At 40.5% G+C, this 24,068-nt stretch overlaps 3 protein-coding genes across 4 annotated transcripts in view; 2 read left to right on the forward strand and 1 right to left on the reverse strand.

The window, feature by feature from the left end:
* The first annotated feature begins 566 nt into the window (after positions 1-566).
* On the forward strand, positions 567-8,153 carry pex11a (peroxisomal biogenesis factor 11 alpha). Its single transcript, XM_049573528.1, has 3 exons — positions 567-893; positions 1,058-1,173; positions 4,766-8,153. Exons 1-3 carry the CDS (start codon positions 838-840, stop codon positions 5,332-5,334), a joined length of 741 nt encoding a protein of 246 aa, XP_049429485.1. The 5' UTR covers positions 567-837; the 3' UTR covers positions 5,335-8,153.
* The window catches only part of fkbp16 (FKBP prolyl isomerase 16), a 93,979-nt gene continuing 70,980 nt past the window's right edge, over positions 1,070-24,068 (forward strand). The window contains exons 1-2 of one of the 2 annotated variants that reach the window (XM_049573525.1): positions 1,148-1,173; positions 4,766-4,863. The gene's annotated coding sequence lies outside the window, so the exon portion shown is untranslated. Of the gene's footprint in view, positions 1,174-4,765; positions 4,864-24,068 lie in introns of both variants that reach the window. The other variant, XM_049573527.1, reaches the window with a different exon arrangement.
* The window catches only part of LOC125887038 (RNA polymerase II elongation factor ELL), a 31,964-nt gene continuing 18,812 nt past the window's right edge, over positions 10,917-24,068 (reverse strand). The window contains exons 3-12 of the mRNA XM_049573524.1: positions 22,722-22,849; positions 22,073-22,227; positions 18,516-18,757; positions 17,714-17,838; positions 15,379-15,493; positions 13,552-14,005; positions 12,981-13,044; positions 12,330-12,501; positions 12,182-12,226; positions 10,917-11,402 (exon numbers count right to left, since the gene is read on the reverse strand). Coding sequence (XP_049429481.1) covers positions 11,292-11,402; positions 12,182-12,226; positions 12,330-12,501; positions 12,981-13,044; positions 13,552-14,005; positions 15,379-15,493; positions 17,714-17,838; positions 18,516-18,757; positions 22,073-22,227; positions 22,722-22,849 — 1,611 coding nt within the window. The 3' untranslated portion in view covers positions 10,917-11,291. The remainder of the gene's footprint in view (positions 11,403-12,181; positions 12,227-12,329; positions 12,502-12,980; positions 13,045-13,551; positions 14,006-15,378; positions 15,494-17,713; positions 17,839-18,515; positions 18,758-22,072; positions 22,228-22,721; positions 22,850-24,068) is intronic.

Here is a 24,068-nt window from a genome sequence, read left to right on the forward strand (position 1 = left end):
CCTGAAACAAAGGGGCAAGTAGCAAAATAGGACTGTGGGGCTTGCTGTGATTTTATGTCAATTTATCACACACAACATCCCCCCAAAGAAACAACATAAAAATGACTGTCCGTTTGACAAATTCTCATCAAAGATGATCAAATTGTATAAAAACTGGCACAAAAAAAATTGAGGTAGCCTACATATTTTTGTCAACACATGCGACACTTAAATAAGGTAAATTCCTCTTCAAACAACCCAAGAGTCACTGTAAAATTGCTGTGATACATTTAAGGGGACTTACTGCGTCTGTGGAAAGTTTACAATGACTGTATTTGTCGCGTAGTCTACATTGTTTGCTAACTGACATCTCGTAATATCTTAAAAAAAATACTTTGAAAATTAAAAAATATATATTTTGCGTGTATTCATTAGAATAATTAAAGTTTCTCTTACTATGGCGTGTTTGTAAACTTATTTTAACTGCGACAAAATGTAAAGTTACCATAGTAACCAATAGCAACGCGCTGGTCCGTCAACAAATCCTGTTCGGCTTTTGGTGCGTTTGCAAAGCTGTCCGTAGTGAAACAAGTACGCTTCGCTCAGCTTACATGTGTATAGGATAATTAGCTTAGTGTAAACGTGGGAGAAGTTTCGAAATTCAGATTATCTGCTTGAGTTTTAATCGGTAACGTTAGACTGAATGCCATTACTAACGTTGTTTAAACTGAACAGAAGTAACTGACAGTACCAACGGCAGCGACAATCTGACGGTAACGTCTGTCTGGGTCCGCCTTTGACCGAGGGTGCAACTCTGCCCTAGCTTACTAGAACAAGTTGTTCTTGTCCGATTTAATCATGGACGCGGTGGTGAATTTCACAAGCCAGAGTCAAGGAAGGGACCGCATATTCAGGTGAGTCGTTTAAAGTGTTTGAAACCTGGTCGTAAATTCAGGACGTCGTATTTTATTGTTAGAAAAGTTAAGTTAGTAGGTGGGACAATGGCAGCGCGTGCGGCGGAGAGCTCTTGATTGAAAGTCAACTTTCTACTCTCTCTTCGTCCTCTTTCTCTGTCCAGGGCGACCCAGTATGCCTGTGCACTGTCGAGATATTTACTGAGAAACCACACGGAAAGAAAGGACCTTGTGGCGAAACTTAAAAGTCTGGAAACCAACATGAGCGCTGGACGAAAATGTGAGTATACCTTTAACTGTAATGGGAGGGAGGGTCACTCAGCAGTGGCAGCAGTTTGTGTTGAGTTAGATGGTTTAAGGAGGTCCCAAATAAAATAAGGAGTAGGGTTGTAGCACAATATAAAAAAACAATATTCATATTTATACCAATTGATGATTTACCATTGAGGTTTTAGCGTTCAAGCATGTCCTCATGTACAGTATGTTAACTTCTAAAATTAAGTACCAGCCAGAAACTTTAGACGGCCAGTGGCACACTCAGAAATGGGTGTGGCAGGACACAAATCAGACTATAAATCTGTATCTGTTTGTTCAATCATTACAAAACTTGCAGGGTGTGTTGAATAAGAATGTTGAACCACGTGTGTAAAATTATTTTGAAACCACTCAATAGAGTTGCCACCAGCTTCATACCAGTGCACTGGCCTTTCGCAAAATTTGGCCATGAATCAGTGAGGGTTTGTCCAGATATTACCAAACGTCATTGAACCATGTCCCCAAAATGTTTCTGCAATTGATCAATAGGAAGCAACAGTGTTGCCAAAAAAAAAATGCTGCCTGACAGAGGTTTGGATGAAAATAAATGAGCATCTGTCCAATCTACATAAAACCTGTTATTTATCTTTATGCAGGTGTAATTAACTTTCAGGTCCTGATCCTGCCGAGCCAGCTTTTGACATTTAAAGGTCCGCGCTGGCCTTTAAGAGTTGCACATGTTGTTTGGACTGGTGATGAAAGTAAACGAGCTATTTCAGGACATCACGTTGGGCTCAGGGGAATCTTAAGGGCCATTTCTCGCATGTTCAGAAACGATTCATCAAAACTGATGAGCGGCTATAGTCATTACTTTTATTTGGATTGGTCCCTTTTTGATGGATCATTTCCTAATGCGTGAAAAATGCTCCTTAAAATTTCCCTGAGCCCAACGTGATCTAATAACATCTTCTAATAGCTTGTTTTGTTTCAGCAACAGTCTAAACATCATGTACATTTATGTAAAACTTCAAATTCTCGCATTTGAGAAGATGGATTTTTTAAATACTAACAATGCATTTAACCACTTGCTCTGTTTTTACAATCTGCCATAATAACTCGCTGTACTATTATTCCCTGCTCTCTGGTTTCTTCTATTTGTAAATATTATTGTAAGCCACAATACTGAGATGCATTCAGTTTACTTGACTTCCTACATATTCACCATCAGTTTGAAAGACTAGAATGCACAAACAAAACAAAAAGCCTTCCTTTTTCATTATTAAATTAGTCTGTCATTGAGTGTATCATAGCACTGGTCTACTGCATCACAGTGAAATGAACATTCCCACTCCATTGCCATTTCAGATTGCAGATTTTCTCTATAAAAACAATGATATCTGTCAACAAGGTTAGGATGACCTGTAGACTGCCCACAAGACAGGCGCTGAGTCACAGCAAATAACAGCTTAAGTTGTTTGATTTTTCTCCAACTTCTGCCAAGGACGGTCTTTTGTCAATAATTCAATACCTCTTCTGTTTCACGAAAACTTGTGGATCAGCCACCATTGTTTCGGGAAATGAAGTTTCTTTGATAGAAAAGAACAAGACAAACATGTTCCAAACAGTTGTTTCTAAGTGCCATTGAAGATTTGATGATTATCTGCTTTCTCTAAAACACATACCAATGACCTATTGCATGGCACTTGGTGTCCATGGTTTTAAAAATCAAAAAGTTTGAAGTAAAGTTTAAAGACTTGTGTAATGTAAGATTGTATATCAATAGAAGTCAGCTAAAGTTGTGACATTTTAAATATTTTCATCCGTAAATGTAATGTTACATAATTAGTGGAGTGAAACACATCTAAAATTAGCTAAATGCAAGACTTTGTTTCATAACCCTTCCAACCGATAACTGCTGTAAATGGGTTAACCTCAGGAAATTGTGTAGCAGAGGCGGAAAGCCACCCAGGCTCTACATGTCTTGCTGTGTTCAGCTAAATTAGCACATGACAGCCTTAACAGGAGACACACTTCTTTCATTTATGTCATTTTTGCTGTGAAATGACACGTCCGCTCTTTTGCCTTGAAGATAAATGTTATATTTTACTGAATAGTTTTAATTTTTTAAATAATGTTCGGGAAGGTGGTCTGTATTTCAGGGGAGGTCGCCCACCACTGGTATAAAACACTGCGGGAACACCGACATGCCATCATCAAATCAGCATCAACAGTATTTTGCTTGCCTTTCTTTCGATGTGGACACAATCCGAAAGTTTTTAAACCACAAGACGTGCCTACATACTGGCTTAAAAACAAATTTGTATACAATCATTTTGCTAAGACACATTGCAAGGTTGGCAAGATGCTCAATCTGAACGTTTAATTAAATTTGGCATGTTTCGTGTTTGTTTTTTGGCATTTACAGCAATGCCTTTATTCTCTTCATGTTCATGTTCCAAAAAGAGTGCCGTGGTCATGTTTGTTTGTGCTCTGTAGACGTGCAGTACAAATTGCACTGAACGTTTAACAAGTTCACTTCCTTTTGGCATCTCTGTGCTCTCATTCCATGGGCTCAGATCAGACTAATGGCTGTTTGATGCTGTGTTGACGTCTGTAGCTTTTCCTCCAGTGTGAGTTGAGATAGACATTGTGTGGCTGACTGCACTGTGTACCAATACACGGACCAGCACACACTGTGACTATAACACTGATGACCCTTTGAGTGGCCTTGACAGCTAGTAGGTGTACTTTATAACCTGGACTGAAACTTTTTTGAACTTTGACTCCCTCCGGCTCAATTTTATTGCTTTTCCTTTTTAGTATTTCAGGACAAACATTTGTATCAGTGAGGTGCACAACACTGGTACACTTCTTTATACAGAGCCCCTAGTGGCACTTTTTTGCTGGGCTTAATAAGCGGTCCACTTTTCCCATTTTTCATTAAATGCGGATTGTTGAATTCTCTGAATCTCCCCATAAATCACCTCTTCTACAACACTCTGCGGGTTTTGATATGAATTAAAATCTTTCAGCGATTGACGGAACACGAGCTCCACATGGAAATGGAGGATAGGGCAAAGCCCTTGAGCAGGGCCAGGCAAGAGAGCCCTTATCCCTTTCAGAGCCAAAGAGAACCAGGCCAGGCTCTGTTCGTGCACCACTTAATTATCTCTCAGTGCATCAGAGCTGCAGCCACAGGACTCCCCTGCCGCTATGCCTGGTCTGTGTGGCTTTGGTAATAGTGGATAAAGGAGACATGCAGGTGGCACAATTAAATAGAGCTTGTGAGAGGCGAATTTACCTGTGGTAGTGGCTTGTGAACAATGTCAGTAACATGCTGAAAGGCTTGTAACGCAACAAATGCACGCAAGAGCCTCGGCTAGAATAGGTGCCATCATAGTAAAAGACACTGAGTGATTGGAGACCATGACCTCTTTCCCTCAGAGGGACGAATTGATAAGATGATAGAGTAGTAGTAGTTCTTTGTAGTTTGGTTTAAGGGTAGCTTAATTGTATTATACTCTCCATAGCAGATTGCTACTATGAAATGTTGACCTGACATTTCATATTAAATTGATCACTGCTCTAATATCCTTTTTCTCTTCCTCCTTTGTCAGTGTTCAGGCTGGGAAACACAATAAATTCCATTGAGGCTGCTAAGCGAACCATGCGACTCTCTGACCGAGTGCTGTGCCTGTGCCTCACCGCAGCCAATGTGAGTCGCGCCCTCTACTTTATCTGTGACAATGTACTTTGGGCCAGAAGTGTCGGTCTTATCCGCGATATCGACAAGGAACGCTGGAGCGTAAACTCCTCCCGCTTCTACTTCCTCTCGCTAGTCATGAGTCTGACCAGAGATGTTTACATGGTTCTGCAGTTGATGGCAGAGAGAGCGAGAGATAAACATTTTAGGCAGAAAATGGAGCTGCATCTCAATGAGAGTCCTGAAGTAGCTGAAGCTGTCATCCCTCAGCTGGATGCTCTTCTCTTTCTACTGTGGGAGAGCCTGAAATCACATCCTGCCGTTGCCTTGGACACGCTGAAAAATATATGCGATCTCTTCATTCCCCTAGACAGGCTGGGTATATACCAGTCGAATGCAGGAGTGGTGGGATTTTGTGGTTTGATTTCCTCCGTGATTGGGATTGTGACCCTCACACAGCCCATGTTAAAACTCAAACCATGAGGACAAGGGTAGGGGTGATGTACTTTCATCTACCTGGAGCTGTTGTGATGGACTGAGGTCAACCTGGTGCAAAGTGAGATGAGGGAACATATCACGGGCACATCTTTGTTAGAACAGCCTGTGTATTTTACACCTTAGGTCAGCAATCACTGAAGCCATGATTGGATTTGATTGTTTTGTAACAGATTGTTGATTGATTGATTGAACTGATTGCATCATACTTTTGAGACACAAAATTACCTCACATTAAATGGGGACCAGTTAAAGTTCAGAACACTGGTTTTAAAGGGAGAAAATCAAGTTTACATAGAAGCCTTGTTTATTTTTTGTAACTTAAAAGAGGCACATCTAAACCTGTGTGCATTTCTGTCTTCTCCAACACTACATATAACACCAGCAGACAGCTTTGTGACGACTATACTTGAAAAAAAAAGGGCTCCTTTGTTGTGTGCACTTGCTTTTGCACCTATCTCTTAAAAACAGTAAGATCTTAATCTGAGTGGCGTCACTACTTTAAAGGAATGCTTAACACACAAAATGACCTTTTGTAAACCAGTCAGTCATGCTGCGTTACCTTGAGTTAGTGAAGAAAACTTCTTGAATGCCTCCACGGAAAACGGCAAACATATGAATTTGTGATTGCTTGGGGACCATGTTTAACAGCAGCAAAACTACAACAAAACATGCATCATAATCCAAGTCTCCTTTATGCTGTCATATGCTAAGGCCTTTGCACACTGAGTTGTTTTCTTTTTACCATTCATCCAAAAAAAATTGTTACACACAGAAACCTTACACAGTGATTCCGATGCATTTTATTGCTATGTTTGGTGTGAAAATTCACAATACGTGACAAGGTGAAAAGACACTCCTCTCCTCTCTCTCTCTCCACTGGAGTTACCTGTCTGGCTGTCATCACTCCCCTCCTGTCTCGCATTTGGTGCCGCAGCTGCATGAAGGCGAAGCTGTGCTCCCTGTCTGTCTCCGCATTCTTTGTGCGATCCACATCCTCCTTCTCATCATCATCATCATCATCATCCACCTGAACATTACTATCTGGCCTGTTGAAAGTAGCTGTCTGTAGTTATGACATGCTGCTGTGCACCCCGTTTATTTGTCTTGTCGCAGCTGTGTCCCACCGCCACATCTGATTCTTGGTCAGACGTCTCTAAAAACTTCTGACGGATGTGGAAAAACACGGAAAATCAAATCTGTTCAGAAAATTTTAATGACAGATGAAAGTTTTGGACTCGGTGTGCAAACACAATTGACACACTGTGAGCTTGTATTTATTTTTAGAAGTTCGACAATTTCAGGTGAGAAAATCTGACTCAGTGTGCAAAGGCCTTTACTGAAATTGAAACTTATCTATGCTCTTTTCAAAGCCAGATGTTTTAGTGAAAATGCATGTGTTTGGAAAGTACTGATCGACAGCTGGATAAATGAGACTTGCATTTCACTGCACGAGTTGTGTGACAGTTTGTAAATGAATACTTTGATATAATTTTGCTGTTGTTAAATGTGGTCCCCAATCAATCATAAATCAATATGTTCACTGTTTTCCATGGAGACATGCAAGAGAAACAAAGCTTTCTTTAAGAACTCAGTGTAACACGTTATGACTCGCTGATATATACAAATGATCATTTTGTGGGTGAGGTATTCCTCAGGTATTTCCCTGTCTGTCTCTGCTCTCAGTTTTGTAACAAGATGCTGCTAAAAAATTTACCTCTTTAATTCAAGTGATGAATAAGCTGCTTCTCAGCCCAAAGTGCTTTCAAAGGGGAAAAAGCAGCTGAGAGATTTTCGGGTAGTAGGCCTTTGTCACAGCAGACTTTTTGACTTGTCATTGGAGAAAATCTTACTAATAACATGATGGCTCTGCTCTTTTCAAGTGCCCCATTGAGAATGATGGTGAGGGAACATTCACTATACAAGAACCCTTTAATTCTGTGCTTTCCCTGCTGTGACAAGTTAAAATGTCTTCCTTGAAAAAGCCTTTTCATTGTACATGCTATTTATGTTTCATTCTGCTATTCTGGGCTTTGACTGTCAGATTATATGGTGTGTTCATTTAAAGAAATGATTTAGAACAAAAAAAAATATGTATATTGTGATAAAAGACACCCACGATAATGTGATTACAATTAAATTATTAATATATTGTCTAGAAATTGTATGCTTGTATATGTATGCTTTTTTATCTTTGTGACAGACAAAACAAGTGTGCTTGGACAAGTTAAAAAAAACTCCAAATTCCTCTATGCAATAATGTGAAATATTAAGTGTAAAGCTGCGAGTGCACATGCTTTTATTATCACATCATTTAGTTCTGATGACGTACTGTTTTCACTGTCACAGTTGATCAAAAAGGTAATTAAAAATATGAAATAAACTTAAAATTGTTTTTAAAAACTGCATGTTTTGTATTTTAATGTTAGTCATAAATTGAGTGGTGCTAAATGGAAAACAGCTGTGGTTCAGTTCAGAAATAGAGTAACACTGCCCTCTTGGGGGAAACACAATGCTTTGCTGAATTGAAAAGAGCTTTATTTTTCATTTATACTGAGACGACAATACTTTTTTTTTTTCTGAAAGCTTTTCTCAAGAGGATGACATTGTGATAAAGCATCCACCATCAAAAATTGCAAAAATATACTCCATTTCCCTTTCACCATACTTTGAGTTTTGCTGTGAAAAGAACGAACAAACAATGCAAAGATGAATCCCAGAAAAGGACAAACACATAGAAAGCAATAAATAAAGAAATTTGTTCTCCTACGTAGATCAATTGCAGAGATTCATAACAGGCAAAATGTTTGATTTCACATTTCCACTGTGGCATCGTTTTTCCAGTACCAACAAATAACAGGCAGCAGTATTAAATTTGTAGAAACAGTTTGCTGGGCGGCACATACAAATGAAAACAAAATCCAGGCCATTCTTTCAAATATACATGAATGCAAACAGTCGACATTAGATGCAGTTTGATTGGTGTCCTGGAAAACTGCATTTTTAAAATGCCAAATTCTCACGTCTGGAAAAATGTCAGTGCCGATACACTTAATATATTTAACAAGGCATCTGATATCAACTTAATCCAAAAGATTCTGAACAAAGCACTTTGAGCAGTGGCAACAGTGTGAAACTACAGATGTGAAAATACTGCTGGCCCAAATTTTTTTTAAAAATTTTTTTCTCCATAATACCAATGATCGCTACACGCAGTGTGACTCTGCTCTTTAAATGAGAAAGGCACCATCAGTAGTTTGCTCCTGCAACAGTAAAAAAAAATATCACAGTTAGCACTTGAGAGGCCCCGTTCACCAAGGGTCCGGTTTCCCAAAAGCAACACATTGACATGTATGGTACAATTATCTTCATTCATACTGATTAGACTGATATTTTGCCCGTGATGCAGTTTGTTTGATTACATACCTCTTGTACAATTGATCAATACTACATAAGTGGTAAACGGGAAGCCCTTAACTTGAATTAGTTCTGTAAACCATTACTTTTAAGGTCTAAATGGTGTCTAAATGTGGATGTTTCCATCCCGCCATCATTAAAACACTGTTTCAGTACCTTTCTGTTTTGAATGAGATATTCTGTAAAACACAAATAAATTATGTTATACGTCTGAGTGGGCATTGTGCTCTTGTCTTTTAATATAATTGAATCATGCCTCATTGATTTCCAGATCCAGTACCAGAGCAAAACAGTTGTCTTCAATCATTTTGAGTGATCAGACATTTTCTCACGTTGGGTGGAGCTATGTGGCACATTAGCTTAGCCCATTAAAATACATACTGACAGAAGAATCATTAGAGTATAAGATCTGAAACCCAAAACATTTCTGTAGGTGTACCAGAGCTTTAAGAGACCAACATTTTTACCTTTGATGATATTTACTGCTCAAAATCTGGGCTTACAATTCTCATTTTCCTAATAGTCAGTGCTAATAAATATTCCTTTCTTGGAAACGTTCATATGTGCCAAGACAGAGCAACTGTTGCTAGTCTCAAATCCTTCAAACATACCAGAAGTTACCTACCAAATGTTAGAAAAACATATGTTAAACTTAAGCATAAGAGCTGATAAATATGTGATGATAAACCCACAGAGCATTTTCACTGAGAAACCAAGAGAAGCAAAGCGCATTATTGTGTATAGATTTCTGCAATTATTCTTTCTTCTGATAGTGGTGCTTGATAGGATTGGACAGTGAATCAAATTCCTTTACAGTTCATGATTATCCGATGTATTATGAGACAACAAATGAAGCTAAAACTGAAAATGATTAAGACAAATATGGGAAAAAAAACAAGAACAACACAGATACGATGATCAGTAACAACTATCCAGTAACTGCTCCTTCAAACTAAAAGACATCTACAGAAAAGGTCTGAGAATTCTCTGAACCGTGCAGGTTAAACCAAGATCATTTCAGAACAGGGATGGCGTAATCGTGGAAATGTCTGACGTACACGTTAAGGCAAATATTAGCTTCATTCTCCCATTTTAAGCCATTGTTAAGACAGTTGTGAGTACAGCTAAGCTGATGCAAACATCCAGAGAACATTGAAATCGGATCACTATTTCCTGCTTCAGGCTACAGCTAATCATAAGGTGAAATAAAATGACAGTTTGTGGTTATTCAGATGTTTCCAGAAAGTCTAAAATAAGTCCCCGTTAGCACCCTCCAGAGGTCTGCCTACTCCTCACACATAACTGAAGCAAAGTGGTATGGAGTGAGTGACCGACCCACAGCGCCATCCCTCACACGTGGGACTAAAAATTCCACAGTCCAGTTTGTTAAAGGCATCTCAATCGCAATCTATCTCAAGACTTCAACCAAAGCAAAATCATAGTGAATCAAAAATGTGTAGACGAGCTTGATTAACAACCCTGTAAGCTTTTCAAACTGCATGTAAAAGGAAAAGTTTCATGGAGCAACTTGTTGTCATTCATCTACAGCGTAAATAAAGCGTGATTACTGTGAATCAGTAAACAAACCTGTAACCAGAGGACTTGAGAGAGCTGATAATGAAAAGGCAGTTGGTGGTAGGCTACATGTGGGTGAAGTTGACACTAAACGTGCACCAGCACTATCTTGAAACCAGCATCCGGGTACTGGGAGGAGTGGTTTTGTGGCATTCCAACACTATTTAGAAATGACACAGGACGTTGGCAGAAAGCTACATGGTAAAATTCTTTATAATGAAAGCAAAAATAACCTTGTGTATAATGTTTTAAACTTCATTTTGGGATCATTTTAGTGATACACTGAGATGCACCTCTGTAGGGTCTTCGTCCTGCAGAAATATAGGCTTTGTAGGGATGATAAAATTTTGTATGCATGTGGTCTGAAGACCATGATAACAAATTATTGGTGTGACTTTATTATCGTCATTACTGTAACTAATGATTAATTGTTGTGACTGAATACGTTTATGTTCTATCAGCAAAGAGCAAATAAACAGATTCCTCTGTATGTTAAATATAAAGACTTTAGTAGCATTTGTTTCCTGTTAAGATTGATTGTACCATCAATTTAATACTTTTTTTTAAATAAATCAATGTTTTAAGTTCTGATACGATAAAGGATAGAATAAAAATGCAATACAGCAGAAAGGATCACATCTGCTTTGCATTTCAGAGAAATGGATTTGGCTTTCACTATGTCATCGGACCATTTTACAGCAGAACAGAATCCAGCCATTACAGCGATAATCATAGTCGAAAACCATAACGTTAAAGGGCAACATTTGATCACGAGTTGGTGGTCTCAGCCCACTTTTGAAAAAAATAACCTCGCTCCTCGATTCCATTAACACTCGGAGGAGTAAAGTGATTAGTGTCTCAGTGACTCCAGGACTCAGCTGGGCAGTCTTTGGGTCCATCAGGAGTCTTTTGGTCCAGTTTTGTTACACCCTGCTGAGGGCAGAGGCAGGTTACTATGATAGTCCCTGCGCTTGGTCGTAATGTGTGATCAGGCCTTTGATATGCGACAGTTTGAGATGGAGGTACTCGCATCGCTTCTTCTCTTCCCGATATCCAGGAAACTTCTGAAAAGACAAGAAGGAGCATGGGTGAGCTTTCAGTAACAGTAACAACCAACATGATGGGCGTCATGCAAGAACAATTTTCTATTCCTTCCCTAATGTGACAAAAAACAAACAAATCTGGCTAGTAATATGAGGCAGTGACGCCCCTGAAATTTTCCATAGGGGTGGCCAGAAAGGGCAACTGAAAATCTTGGGGTGGCACACCAAAACCAAGTGTCAGGATGGCTGTGGTGTCCTCTAGCCACCACTTGATGGCGCCACTGCATCTCAGAAATGAAAAGGAGTGGGTTTACATGAGGTCAGATGTTATATGTCTTTCTAAAGCAAAACAGTCTATGACTAACATGGGAGGTGGTCCAGACGGCGTGACATGATAGAGGACAATTTGATCTCAGGTGATGTTAAACTGTCAGGTGCTTTGATGGAAAATGTTCCCCTAGACGGCAATCTGTACAAACTAAACTTAACTGGGGCAGAATTTTCCAAGCAACTGCTGAGCTGTGTGAATGGTTGATCCAAAATACTCCAATGCCAAAAAAAAAGTGAAAGGAAAAAGATGTCTAACCTCTATATTAATCGGTAAGCCATGATGCACATCACACTGATGAGGTGAACAGAATATTGATTTTACTTTTATTTGAATTATTTTCAATTACTAAATGCAACACGTTCTATTAAATGCCACTTAAGAATGAATATGTTCATGAATGGTTCGTGCATGAGGCCCAGTGTGTAGAGCTAGAGTTGTTACATGACATAAGATAAAAATCAATTCTTACTTTCTTATACTTTTTGTACTTTTGTAGTATTTGGTCCTCCATAAGCTGAAAAAAAAAGAAAAGAAAAAGTGTTAGGGTGTTGTGTATCTGATCAGGTCATTGTTTGATGAGAAACAGAGCAGTTAAAGGCTCCTCGTGCAGACAGTACCTTGTACTCTTGTGTTCCCGGGGAGAGAGTGTTGATCTTTGAGCCCAACTGAACAAACATCTCTGTGATAGCCCCAATCCGGTCATGAAGAGCTCTGTATTCATCGTACTCGGCACAGAAGTCGTCCTTATACTGTTGACGCTGCTCCAGTGCTGTTATGGTGCTGTATTTTCTGAGATTAAAAAAAAAAAAGAAAACATAAACAAGATGTTATTTAAAAGCAGAAGTGGCCTTTTTTTAAAAGCAAGGTCTTGTCAATTCCTTCCACTAGATGTCACTGCAGAACAGCGGAGTGAGAGGCCTGACACGTCACTGATTTAACAGCATGATGTGTTGACCAGATGTATAAATGTAAGACATAAGATCATGTGTTTGCTTCAGGGAAGCTTTGTGACAGCTCATTTAGACATGTGTTTTACTTCCCTCTGTTTATGTGAATGTTTTGAAGCTGGTCTGAACTCTTTGGGGACAAGCTGGTTTCTTTTCTCAACAACAGTGTGAAACCTAAACTTCTCTTTGACGGATGATATCAACAAAGACTTATGAGGACACACTGATTGTTTGGATTTCATTTCTGAATCATAAATCCCTTCTGGATCTGGGTTTATAACACATAAGCACAGTCAGGAGCAGAGTGTGTTTGAATCTTACATTAAATAGTCGGGCAGTTCCTCTGCTGAGGTTCGACTGACAGGTGTTTTCTCTCCCTCATGGTCTGCAGATTGGAAAAACACACACACACACACACATATTGGAAAAAAGGTTAAAGCAATCTGCCAATGCAAATGCAATAATGTGCACATCATATCAAAGCCGATGGGATCATTTATCACTTTCTCCGATAAGAGATCTGATCCAAGGCGAGCAGTGACGTCAGCAGCCCACAGTAGGAGGCAACGCTGCCTGCTGACTCGCTCGACCGTAGGTCACCCAGCTGTTTCACAGTCAATCATCAACAGACTAGAGCGAGGAGTGGGGACTGGAGGGCGGAGAACGTGCTACAGTCCGAACACTCACTGCTCTCTCAAATGAAAATATATGAATTGCTCCTTGTGGGCCTCCAGCAGTAACTCTAACTCAACCCTGAGGTTTTCTTTTTGTTAAATGAAAACTGATAATGTTATGACCTGAGCGTATAATATAGAACAGGCTCGTGACAGCACAATAGGTTACATAAAGTATGATGAAACCTCACAGAGAAGACAGTTTTATGGCCATTTACCTTTGAGATTTTCTCTGTTCTGCTTCAAGTCTGGACTTGTCTCAATCCAGTCTGGTTTTAAGCGCTCTCGTTCTTTGTCTTTGTGCTTCTTGGACCTCTTCTTCTTGTGTTGGCCGTTGGTGAAAGGTTGGTCAGTGCAAATGGACGTGTCAGTGTGTGGCGGCTTAGGGCTGGGTGCAGTAGGAGCTGGCTCCGTGCTCTCCAGTTTGGGAACAGTAGATGACCCAGTGAGTTTGTGCGGTGAGTACAGACCATGTGGGCTCCCCTGGAGATGATTGTTGGTTTTGTCAAACTCCAGTTTGATCTGTACTCTAGAGTTTCCAAGACTGGAGGAGCTGCGACCGTTGGTGCCACAGTCTCCATGAGACGGTGACTGCTGAGGCAAACACTGGTCTAATAGTCTTTGTTTTTTAGGGGTCTGAAAGTTGGAAGGGTCCGAGGGCAACGGGCGTTTCTAGAGGGGGAAAAAGAGAACATAATGAGGGATTCACTTTAACTTTTGGATATTAGAGTGCAAGATGCATGAAATGTGCCAAAAGTGTCCGTATCACCTGCATAAATAGATAGTTACTTTACAGCAGGGTTCTTCAACATTTTTAATGCCAAGGACCCTTCAGCTCAAAGAGAGACAGAGCAGGGACACCCCAATACATGTATTGTATAAAACTGAGTTGCACTTGAGATAATTCTCCGGATGGTTTTGGGTCTTCTGTCGTTTGCGCTCGCCTGTAGCTGCTAAGTTAGCAGCACCTGTAGCATGACTAGGTGCATTAGCCTCACCCTCTGCACTTTCACTGGTGGTTTCTGAGGTGGACGGTTATGTCAGAGTCTTTTGCTTGAAAGGTTACCAAATTATTTATTTTGGCTCACAAGAATGTCCATACACTTGGAATAATAAAACAAATAAACTGCCGATATGTTTCGATAGTACGTAAATGTTAGCTAACCGTTTTGTCTCGCCATTATAGACAAGTGCCACACAGTGATTTAGCATTAACTAGCTCAGATTAATTTTTTCTATGATTAATTTTTAATGCATAGGCTGATTTATCTTTGCAAACTATTTTTGGGATTTATGTGTATTTTCAGACATTTTGTATCTTTGAGGAAAAACAAAACAACTTATGTTATCTGACAATAATTCGGCGGTTCCTCTTCAGTAACCTGAGGACTCCCCTAGGGGTTGCAGATCCACCAGTGAAGGCCTTGACTTCAAAGGGATGGTCTGACATTTTGGAAAATGTGTTTATTTGGGTTTTTGCTGAGAGTAAGATGAGATCATTGACACCACTTTCCTATCAGAACTGTAAATATGAAGCTACAGGGAACAGCCTGTTAGCTTAGCATAAAGACTGGGAACAGCTAGCCTTGCTCTGTCCACAGGTAACAACAGCTCACATGGTTATATCTCATTTGTATAATCCACAGAAAAACAATTCACCCTTTTATCGGGGGGGTTATGTGCTGAGCGATTTCATGGTGTCTCCGTTGGAAGTTGACAACTGATCCCTGCCAATATAAAGTCCAGCACGTAACATTTTAAGCTACCTACATATTTACCGTACATGACGTGAGAGTGGTGTAAATATTCTCATCTCACCCTTGAGAGGAATGCAGAGAACCTTATTTCCCAACTGTCTAATTAATCCTTTAATTCCACTCAGGGTTATAGTTAGTCTGAAGCTACTTGAAGTAACTACCTAAACATATAGCAATATATTATTTCCAGTAACGTGTATCTGCAAAAGAGGAAGTACCCTATCTATTCTCAGTCTTATAAGAAAGAAGAAGTAGCAGAACAGGAATTCATTCAAGGTGAATAATTACCACAGAGAGATTCTTGGCAGGACTGAGATGTGCTGGAGAGTCCCCGGGAGTTTTGTGGAATGTATGGTTGGATTGGGGACTCTTCAACTGGCTACTGTGGAGTGGCTGAAGTTTCCTGGAGAAAGATTGAGAGCACAGCACCTTCAGCTTGATAGTAACCGCAAGGTAAATGGACTGTGAGGCTAAACAGGAAGAGGCAGTATGTAGGTCACAAAGCTTGCATTAGCAGATTCATGAGCAAGTGGATGAGCAATTATCATTTATTACAACACGGCTTCCCGAGAAGTAAGCGGGAGCAGTTTTTCCACAGAAGAAATAATAATGATTGATATTATAAAACTGTCCATTTAAACGTTATCAGAGCTTCTTATATGTTCATGTGGTATGTTTTGTTTTATATCTCTGGTGGTGCAATCTACAGGAGGCAAGCACAAAGACTAAACACAGTCCAGTGAGCAGAACAATAGCAGCAGATTTAACCTCTGTAGGACCAAACCCTCTTCTGTTAATCTGCTTCCTACAGCTCCTTCCTCAAACAGACTCTAGAACAAGCCACACCCCCAAGTGGATTCTTGCAACCTTTTTAATCAATTGGTCAGTGTGAGTGAAGTCAACAATTAAACATTAAAGTCAATGAAGTAACACAAGTAAGGAAGCCTGAATAAGAAGAATCTACTCCTGCCACTGAATGGACTACAGCAAAGAAATCTGGAGTTTACAGTATTTACAGGCTATCACAGTTTTATCGCACTTGGCAAACAATTTGATGACTACAATTGTAAGCTTTTTACACTTAGCAGGGGTGGTGAACAGAGGGGGTTGTGCAATCAGCCAACAGGACTTGAGCTTTTTCCAAAACGCTCACTAAGCACATGGCCTGCATGTTTACTGGCAGGCAGAGGAAACGTACGTGGGGAGGAAGCTCACCCTGAAAAGCTCAGCCTTGCTGCTCTGAACCTTCCATGCTAATGCCATTTGGCAACACGGTGCAGGGAATATTTTCCTCCGCTTTGATGTGTCCATTAAGAGATTCATCAGTGCAGAGCAGTAGTCATTTAGAAGCTCCCCTTTCAACATGATCACAGCAGACTTCTACATTAATTCAGTGGCCTTTCTGTATCAACGCCAGCAATGTCAAAACGCATCCATCCCTTAGTCTTTTGCTGGGTCTCTAAAAGTCTAAAAAAAAATCTTTAGAGCAACAGTTAATTCAATTTGGGAAATACACTTATTTGCTTTCTTGCAGACAGTTAGATGAAAAGATACACATTACTCTAACGTGTCTACAGTGAATATAAGGGCCCTGACACACCAAGCCGACGGTCAGCCGTTGGTCAATGCTGGACCATCAGAAAGCGCCTGTCGCCCTAGTTTTGGCGGTGTTTCCCACACCGTTGGCACTAGTTGGTTCTTGTCAGCCCTTGTCAGCTTTTTTTCGGTTGATTTAGCATGCTGAATCAGCATCAGAAACAGAATCACTTACTCGCAGTTCTGCTCAGCACACGAGATGCGAAACGGAAGTGGGGAAAGCAAACAAACGACTAAAGTCAAGAGAATATGACATTGAAATAAACTTGTTATATTAGGCATGATTATGATGTTAGCCATTGAGCTCTGTAGCAGACATGGTTTGTAACTGTTTGAGCTATTGTTCACTAGCATGCTGTGAATATCCTTTGTTCTTTCAACACTGGGTTGTGTTGTTAATGAGCTAACTCGCTAACAAGCGTCTTGAATCCGTGCTACCGGTCTTCTGGTTTCCCTTTTTGAATTACGAATACAGACTACTGCCACCTGCTGGTAGGGAGAGTTATTTCCTTTCACGCAGGCGCAGAACATACGTGCTACTTGGCCATCGGCTGTAGGCTTTGCGGTGTGTTTAAGTCAAACTTTTTGACCGAGACACAGGCGAAATGAGGCGATGCAGTCGGCCTTGGTCAGCACTAGTTCTTTGATGTAGGTTTGGTGTAGGCCTTTAGGCTACAGCCAACAGATGATTAGCTTAAAGGCAATAAAGTTTTCTGTCGGCACCTCTTGGGTTTGCTTTTTATATGGATTAAACAAACAAGATATAAAGTGCAGGCTTTAGAGGTGCTGGAGGGTTAATTTTGCAGAGCCAGGCTAGTTAGTTCCCCTGTTTCCAGTTTTTATGCTAAGCTAAGCTAACAGGCTGCTGGCAGTTCCTTTTTTTTTTTTTTTAGCTCAGACAATACAGTATCGATCTTTTCATCTAACATATTTCCCACAATGTTGAACTGTTGCTTTAAACAGAGGATTTTGTTACATAATTGCAGTTCTCTCACTTGTATATGCGTATGTCTAACTTAGTTCCCACCTAATCAAGAGCCTGTGGATGAGTTGCTTCTCCTCCTCTAAATATCCCGGCCAGTCTCTCTGGACGTGTCTGTAGAGCTCATCCTTCAGAGAGTAGCTGTGGTCTTTAGAGTTCAGTTTACCAACCTGAAAAACAGACAGTTCCCAGTGTAAATAAATCAACAGACAGAGCACTGGGTACGACAGGAAAAGAGGCCAGCTGAGGTTGTACAAGCACCGAACTGTGCTAACCTGCAATGCCATAACCCCACCTCATATTTAAATAAAAGACCTGTGTGCTACTCAGTGGGTCCCTATTGTTTCTGTGGTAAACAGTTTAACCCTGCCCTTATACAACATAATCCTGCTGATACAAATCTAGACAAACCAACCACTTTCAATTCTGAAAGCAGTCAGATCCCAGCTGGAGACGCCCCACCCCTCTCCTGTCAAAACACAATCTTCTCTTCCAAAGATAATTAAAGTACAGCCCTAATTACAGCTACCAGCAGTGGCACAGTCTCCACTTGATGATTGCAGTGGGACACTCAAACATTGTGAACACAGGAAGTATGCCTGAAATAAACTTACTGACATCACCTTTTTATAGCTGTGCAGCGGTTCATTAGTATTATTGGCAAAACTGCAAGTTAGGGACTAATTTAGGTTTGTAGTTTCAGTCTCTGACCTGATATCACCTGACACTAAAAGCAGCTAAATTTCTGTTTATAACACTCAACATTGTTGGTGTTTTCTTTTACTTAACATCTGAGTATATTTCATCATTAGTCAACTGTGGTTACGTAATGTGCCAGATGTCTCACCTCATCCAGTACTGAGGTCAGGTCAGCCTTGTCCTTTGGACTGGCCCGCTCCCTCTCCAACCACAGTAGCAGCTCAGGTTTCCTGTAGGGCTTTAAGGCCAGGAGATGAATGATGCGATCTCTCAAGGGCCGGTGTGCCACAGGGCTGGGAACCAGGCTCCTCTTGTTGCTGGGGGAGTGCTTGTTGCTGCTATCTGAGCCTGATACCAGACCCTGCTTCCTCTGGACCTTCACGCACTTACCTAAGATCAAAACAAAGGGACACACAGCAGAGTTTCAACATGAGACTTGTGGAAGATAAGGGCAAAGTTACCACTGAATCAAAAAGTTATCACGGCAGTAATCTAAAGCTGTTTCTGAATGGCTGTACTGTCGCCACAATACACAAAACTAGAGAAGAGCAAGGAGATAATAACTGATCTGATAACAGGATTCACATAGGTTGACAGTATCCTGTAATAGCACCGAGCTGACATATCATTCCTAATCCAGTCCTCAGGCCAGTTATACAAATCACACCCTCATTTTAAAAGAGGCCTGCACACGACACATTTTATCTTTATTATATCTCTCGATTGTCATGCAATCTGCTTCTCTGCTTTGTGCACATGTAACAGAAAAGGCAATTTACATACATAAATACTTTGAACACGGTGCTGTGCTCATGCACTTGTGGTGTCCGTGTGCAGAGGTAGTGTTGTTGTGAGTGGAAAACAGTGAAAAGGGTTGACAGTAGGGTTAGCATACTGCTGAGTAAACAGAGGAGCATGGAAACTAAAGCAACTAACACAGAGAGGCCCTTTCTTCCTGTTGCAGTAGTAATTCAGTTGGACCCGGGCAGGCAGTGCTTATAGATATCTGCAGACCGTAATCTCATTATAACCTTTAAGCCATACTTTCGAGGTTGCTATAGGTCGAAAACTAACCGTGTTTTCACCGGGGCAGCATGGTGGAAATGTCGTGTATACAGTGTGTTTTGCAGTACAGTAATACTGTCAAAACTTTCTAAAAGTAATTGTAGATTTCAGCTTTAGTAAAATACAGTGTTCCTTGTAAGAATCAGATGGGGTTGCCTTAAAGCTACTTTGCAAAATGCAACAGTCTTGCAGCAGCTTGTTTCAACATCTGCCGAGAGCCAGGTCATGAAGATGTCAAGCAAATATCCTTCTTGCACTGAAACAACCTGTACTGCCACATTTTAAACAAGCAGCAACTAGAACCATTGTTTGCTGCTGATAAATTAAAGCTGCTTGAGGGAAGTTTTAAGACTCTCAAGGCAGCTTGTGTGGAATGATACTTACCATGATGACAGAGGTGTATTACTTAGAGTAACTGATGTGCTTCACTGAATTGTGTGCGTATTTGAGCAATGACCAACTGTTTGCAATAATGTGTTGATATTATAGTGGAAAATGATGCGAAATACTTATCTCACCAATGGAAAGAAGGCTGTCCATGCAGCAGGAAGACGCAATTGGTGCTATGTGACCAAAGAAAACAAAGATGAAGGGCTGTGGCATGTGCTTTTGCTTAAGAGATAAAACACCTGCAACTACCAGAATGCACAGCATGCACCAGACCAATAAACGTTTGTTTGGCCGTTTTGACACAGGAAACAAAATGGCGGCCAGCTGGTAACAGTCATTTGAGGCAAGAAACAGGCAACACAGTAACAGAATCTTGGTTTATATTTGATAAGCACTGCTTTGATTTACTGTATGATCTCAGGTTTTTCAGCTTCTGTTTTCATGATACATAAAACAGTATGGTGCCTGCCTCCTGTTCACAAACTCTCCTATTACAGCCAAACAGTGCACTGAAATGTGTTTCTGAAGACATTTTAGGCAAATGGTAAAACTAGGCAGTGCAAGTTTCTGTAACTGTATTGTCTATTTCTTGCCTAAAAAGTCTTCAGAAACATTTTTTGGTGCACTGTCTGTCTGTAATGGGTGTTAGGAAGTGGGCGTTATACTGTTTCCTGTATTGTAAAAATGACCATAAAACAATAAAACTAGGAAGTACTGATTAAATATGAACCAAGATTATGTTACTGCGTACTGCCACAAATGTTTTCAGAAACACATTTTAGCTTAGCGTTTAACTTTACTTCAGGATCACTTGTTACCAACCAGCCGCCATATTGCTTTCTGTGTCAAAACAGATGAGCTCGCATTACGGCACCCACCAGCAGGGGCGTGTTTTGGTCCGGTGCAGCGTAGTTCATTTTGGTACTCATAAGTTTTCTACCTCTTAAACGAAAGTATTTGCATCTCTCTCCTGCATAGACAGACTAGTTTTAAATAGGAAATAAATGAACATGATCAAATAAATATTTCATTTATTTGGAAAAATATTTCCAACTTATTCAACACCCGGTGAGCACAAAGTTCAGTGGCATATTTGTCAGTGCCTCCTTTTCCCTGAATGCAACTGAACTTTAAAATCATACATTATTATCTAAAGTGTGGACATTTTTCTTCTCTGCAACCCGTAATTGTGAGCTGGTATATGGACATTTTTTTCTGATGAGTATAGTATTACTGCACCATAAAAAGACAGTCACTCACCACAAAATGACTTTGTGCTCTCCACTGCTTATGGCACATACTGTGCATAAAATGTGACAGTTACGTGCTTGAAAAGACACGTTCAAGTAAAATGATATATCCTGTAGCTGCATGTTTCTAACCAGGATCTCTCATGTCTGTTCATGTTATAGATGCATGCATGTGCCAGATTAGATTTATTTTGTAAAAACCTCTGGGAGACAGTTCAGCAGCAAAGCATGGCATGCAATGTGTAGGAACCGGTTCAAACAGCTGGCTTCTACAGCAATTACCCTAAACATCATGTCGTAGTGCTGGTCCACACAGCGTGTTTCCATTCATAAAATATAATCTACACAAGCATTTTAATTCACACAGGACCTCTAAATGTCATGAAGCCTCATGGGTAGATCATTTATAAAGTTGTAGCATGGTCAGTTTAATCGACAATGACTAAAACCACGACTCGGGCAAGGGGAAGGCAGTAAATAAAGAAAATTAATTACAAGTAGAAGTTCCTGCATGTTAGACCCAGATCACTCCAGGTCACATACAGCCTCTTCTTTAGATGATATTTAGTGGTATTTCATCAAATGAAAATGAATTAAATTCCAGTCAGTGTAATTACATTTTAGGCAAAACTTCATCAGCATGAGACTTGTTAGCGCATACTTCTGGCAAACTCAATCACATTAATGGTGCTGGCAGGCAAGCTGGCACGGCGCCTGAGCAATCTGGTCAAAATGAAAGGAAAATTACAAGACAGAGAGGCATCCCTCTCGCATGAATAATTGCAACGCAGCGCTTTGATCAATTATGTGATAACTTCCACACCATATGGCAATTATCAGCAGGATGAAATGGTAAGAAGCAATGGTTTAGAAGCTTTCTGGGAACATGAAAACTCTCCGCTTATCTGTCCTTGATCCCTACGTGCTTGAAGGCTGTGACTTAAATCTGAGGCTGGGAGATACACCAGAATGTAGATACAGCTATTAGGCAAAAGCTTACTTGGCCCCGGCTTGATCTCAATTGCTGAGCGGCTCCAGATGTCCTTCTCCACCTGAGACATGCGCTCCCGGGTCGTCTGGTAGGAGTCATCTGTGGCACAAACTGTGATCTTGTCCTGAATGCTACCCTGGCCCTCCAGGTGATCCCTGCCCTCCCTGTGTGGAGGAGGAAGGAGGAGAGGGAAGACTTCAGAGTGTTCAAGCTGACTTATTCTCTGGCTCAGCTCGATTAACTGGCCATTTGTCAAACAGGAGCATTAGAGATTCTTGCTGTCATACAGTAACTTGTGGTGCTGTCTGACACACGTAACTGGTTCTGTGACTTGTGCCTGCATGCAAAGTCTAAATAGTGTGTTATAAATCAGTTACAAAGGCTGGAAGACTTCTAACACTTTAACCAAACCTTTGACACTGCACAGCCACAAACACTACTTCTCTGTTCTCAATTATTACTGGTCACACCTCTGTGGTTAGTTGTGGGTGTTATTGTAGTCTTGTTTGAATATATCCTGACAGTGGTGCTGTCTGTTGTTGTAGTACCGAAGAGAGAGGCCACTGTTTGGTAAGGCCCTGCGGTCTCCGTCTGACACCAAATTTACTACAAATTCCATTTGTGGTCGACTGTGGAAAGAGTTATGTGTGCTGCTTACCCTGAGACATACTGGTGAATGCAGTCGAAGCTGGACTGAGGCTTGTCTTTGCTGTCACTGGAAAGGTAGAACGAGAAGACTCTGAATCCATCCGGAGATTCAGGGGTTGGTGCTGGGATCTTCACGTACTGTCAAGACAAATAAAGACAAACAAACACTGACATTAAAAACAAAAAATAAAACAAATTGTTTAGAAGAGTAAAATATCTTTTATGATGACAAGCAGTCCTTTCTCTTGTGTTTACAAGAAGCTGAGTCATGTGTTGTTTTCGCAGACGTTCAGTAAACTCTAGACACTGGTACACAATCTGGTAATAAAACAGCTCATTGACTATATTACTCCAAAGGCAGACTGCGTAAGAGTTTCCCTCCTCTGTAACAGGTGTAAAAAGGCAGACGGGATATTAACACATTCTCTTTTGGCATGTCGGACGTGGTTTGCTTATTGAAAGTCTTTGAGAGGAACTGGGAACCTAACCTACTAGTGACCTATGGCAAACAGGTATGAAACTTGGGACATTTCGTCTTTTCGGTATGGTTGTACAAAGGAAACTTATGCAGAAGGGAGACTGTGTACCAACATATAGCTGGATAAAAGAGTTGATGAAGGTACTGCACTCCCGCAGATCCATAAAAAGTTTTTAAAAGCATTAAAGTCCTGAATCTATTCCAATTCAATTTATGTAATGCCTTACATTAATCCTTCAAAAGTTAGGGTTTTTATTCTTTTTTTTATTTTTCTAAGGTTGCAAAAATCTCAAAATAATTGCCAACTTACAACAACAATTTACCCAATGCCTCTGGCATTAACAACACGTAGATCAGGATAGTTGACCCAACAACACTCAAATTTTTTTTCCACTTGGCATGCTCAGAGCAGAGGACCCACTGTCTGCTAGCTAGCTGTCGCTGTACCCTGGACAACATGGGGAAGCGCAGCTCTAACAAAAAACTGGCTGTTTAACCAAGATTTTGCAGCATGGTTGGTAGAAGGCAATGTATACAAGGCACTGTTAATTTTATGCGAAAAGTTTTTTGAACTCAGCACGATGGGATTCAAGGCCACTTGCAGAGTGAGGAACAAAAATACAAACACTATGGCAAAATTGTCCCTACCCCTAAGATGATGTAGGTTATTTTCTTTTTCCAATTATTGTTATTTTAAATGTGGTCTTAAATGTCATTCCATTCGGCATTAAAATTTTCTTAAAAAGTCTTGCCTTAGGGGCCGTTCAGATGTAGCGTCTTTTACATGCACAAATCCATTAGTTTCAATTTAGACAATCCAACATAGCAGCGCGCATTCGGTGCGACGCGCCTGTTTTTTCGTGCGTGTCCGCGGCACAC

The sequence above is a fragment of the Epinephelus fuscoguttatus genome, linkage group LG4 (genome assembly GCF_011397635.1).
Source record: "Epinephelus fuscoguttatus linkage group LG4, E.fuscoguttatus.final_Chr_v1".
NCBI lineage: Eukaryota > Metazoa > Chordata > Actinopteri > Perciformes > Serranidae > Epinephelus > Epinephelus fuscoguttatus.

Coding starts and splice junctions, on each gene's coding strand:
- pex11a (XM_049573528.1), top strand. CDS start 838: ATGGACGCGGTGGTGAATTTCACAAGCCAGAGTCAAGGAAGGGACCGC. Junction 894..1,057: donor GGAAGGGACCGCATATTCAG/GTGAGTCGTTTA, acceptor TTCTCTGTCCAG/GGCGACCCAGTATGCCTGTG. Junction 1,174..4,765: donor CATGAGCGCTGGACGAAAAT/GTGAGTATACCT, acceptor CTCCTTTGTCAG/TGTTCAGGCTGGGAAACACA.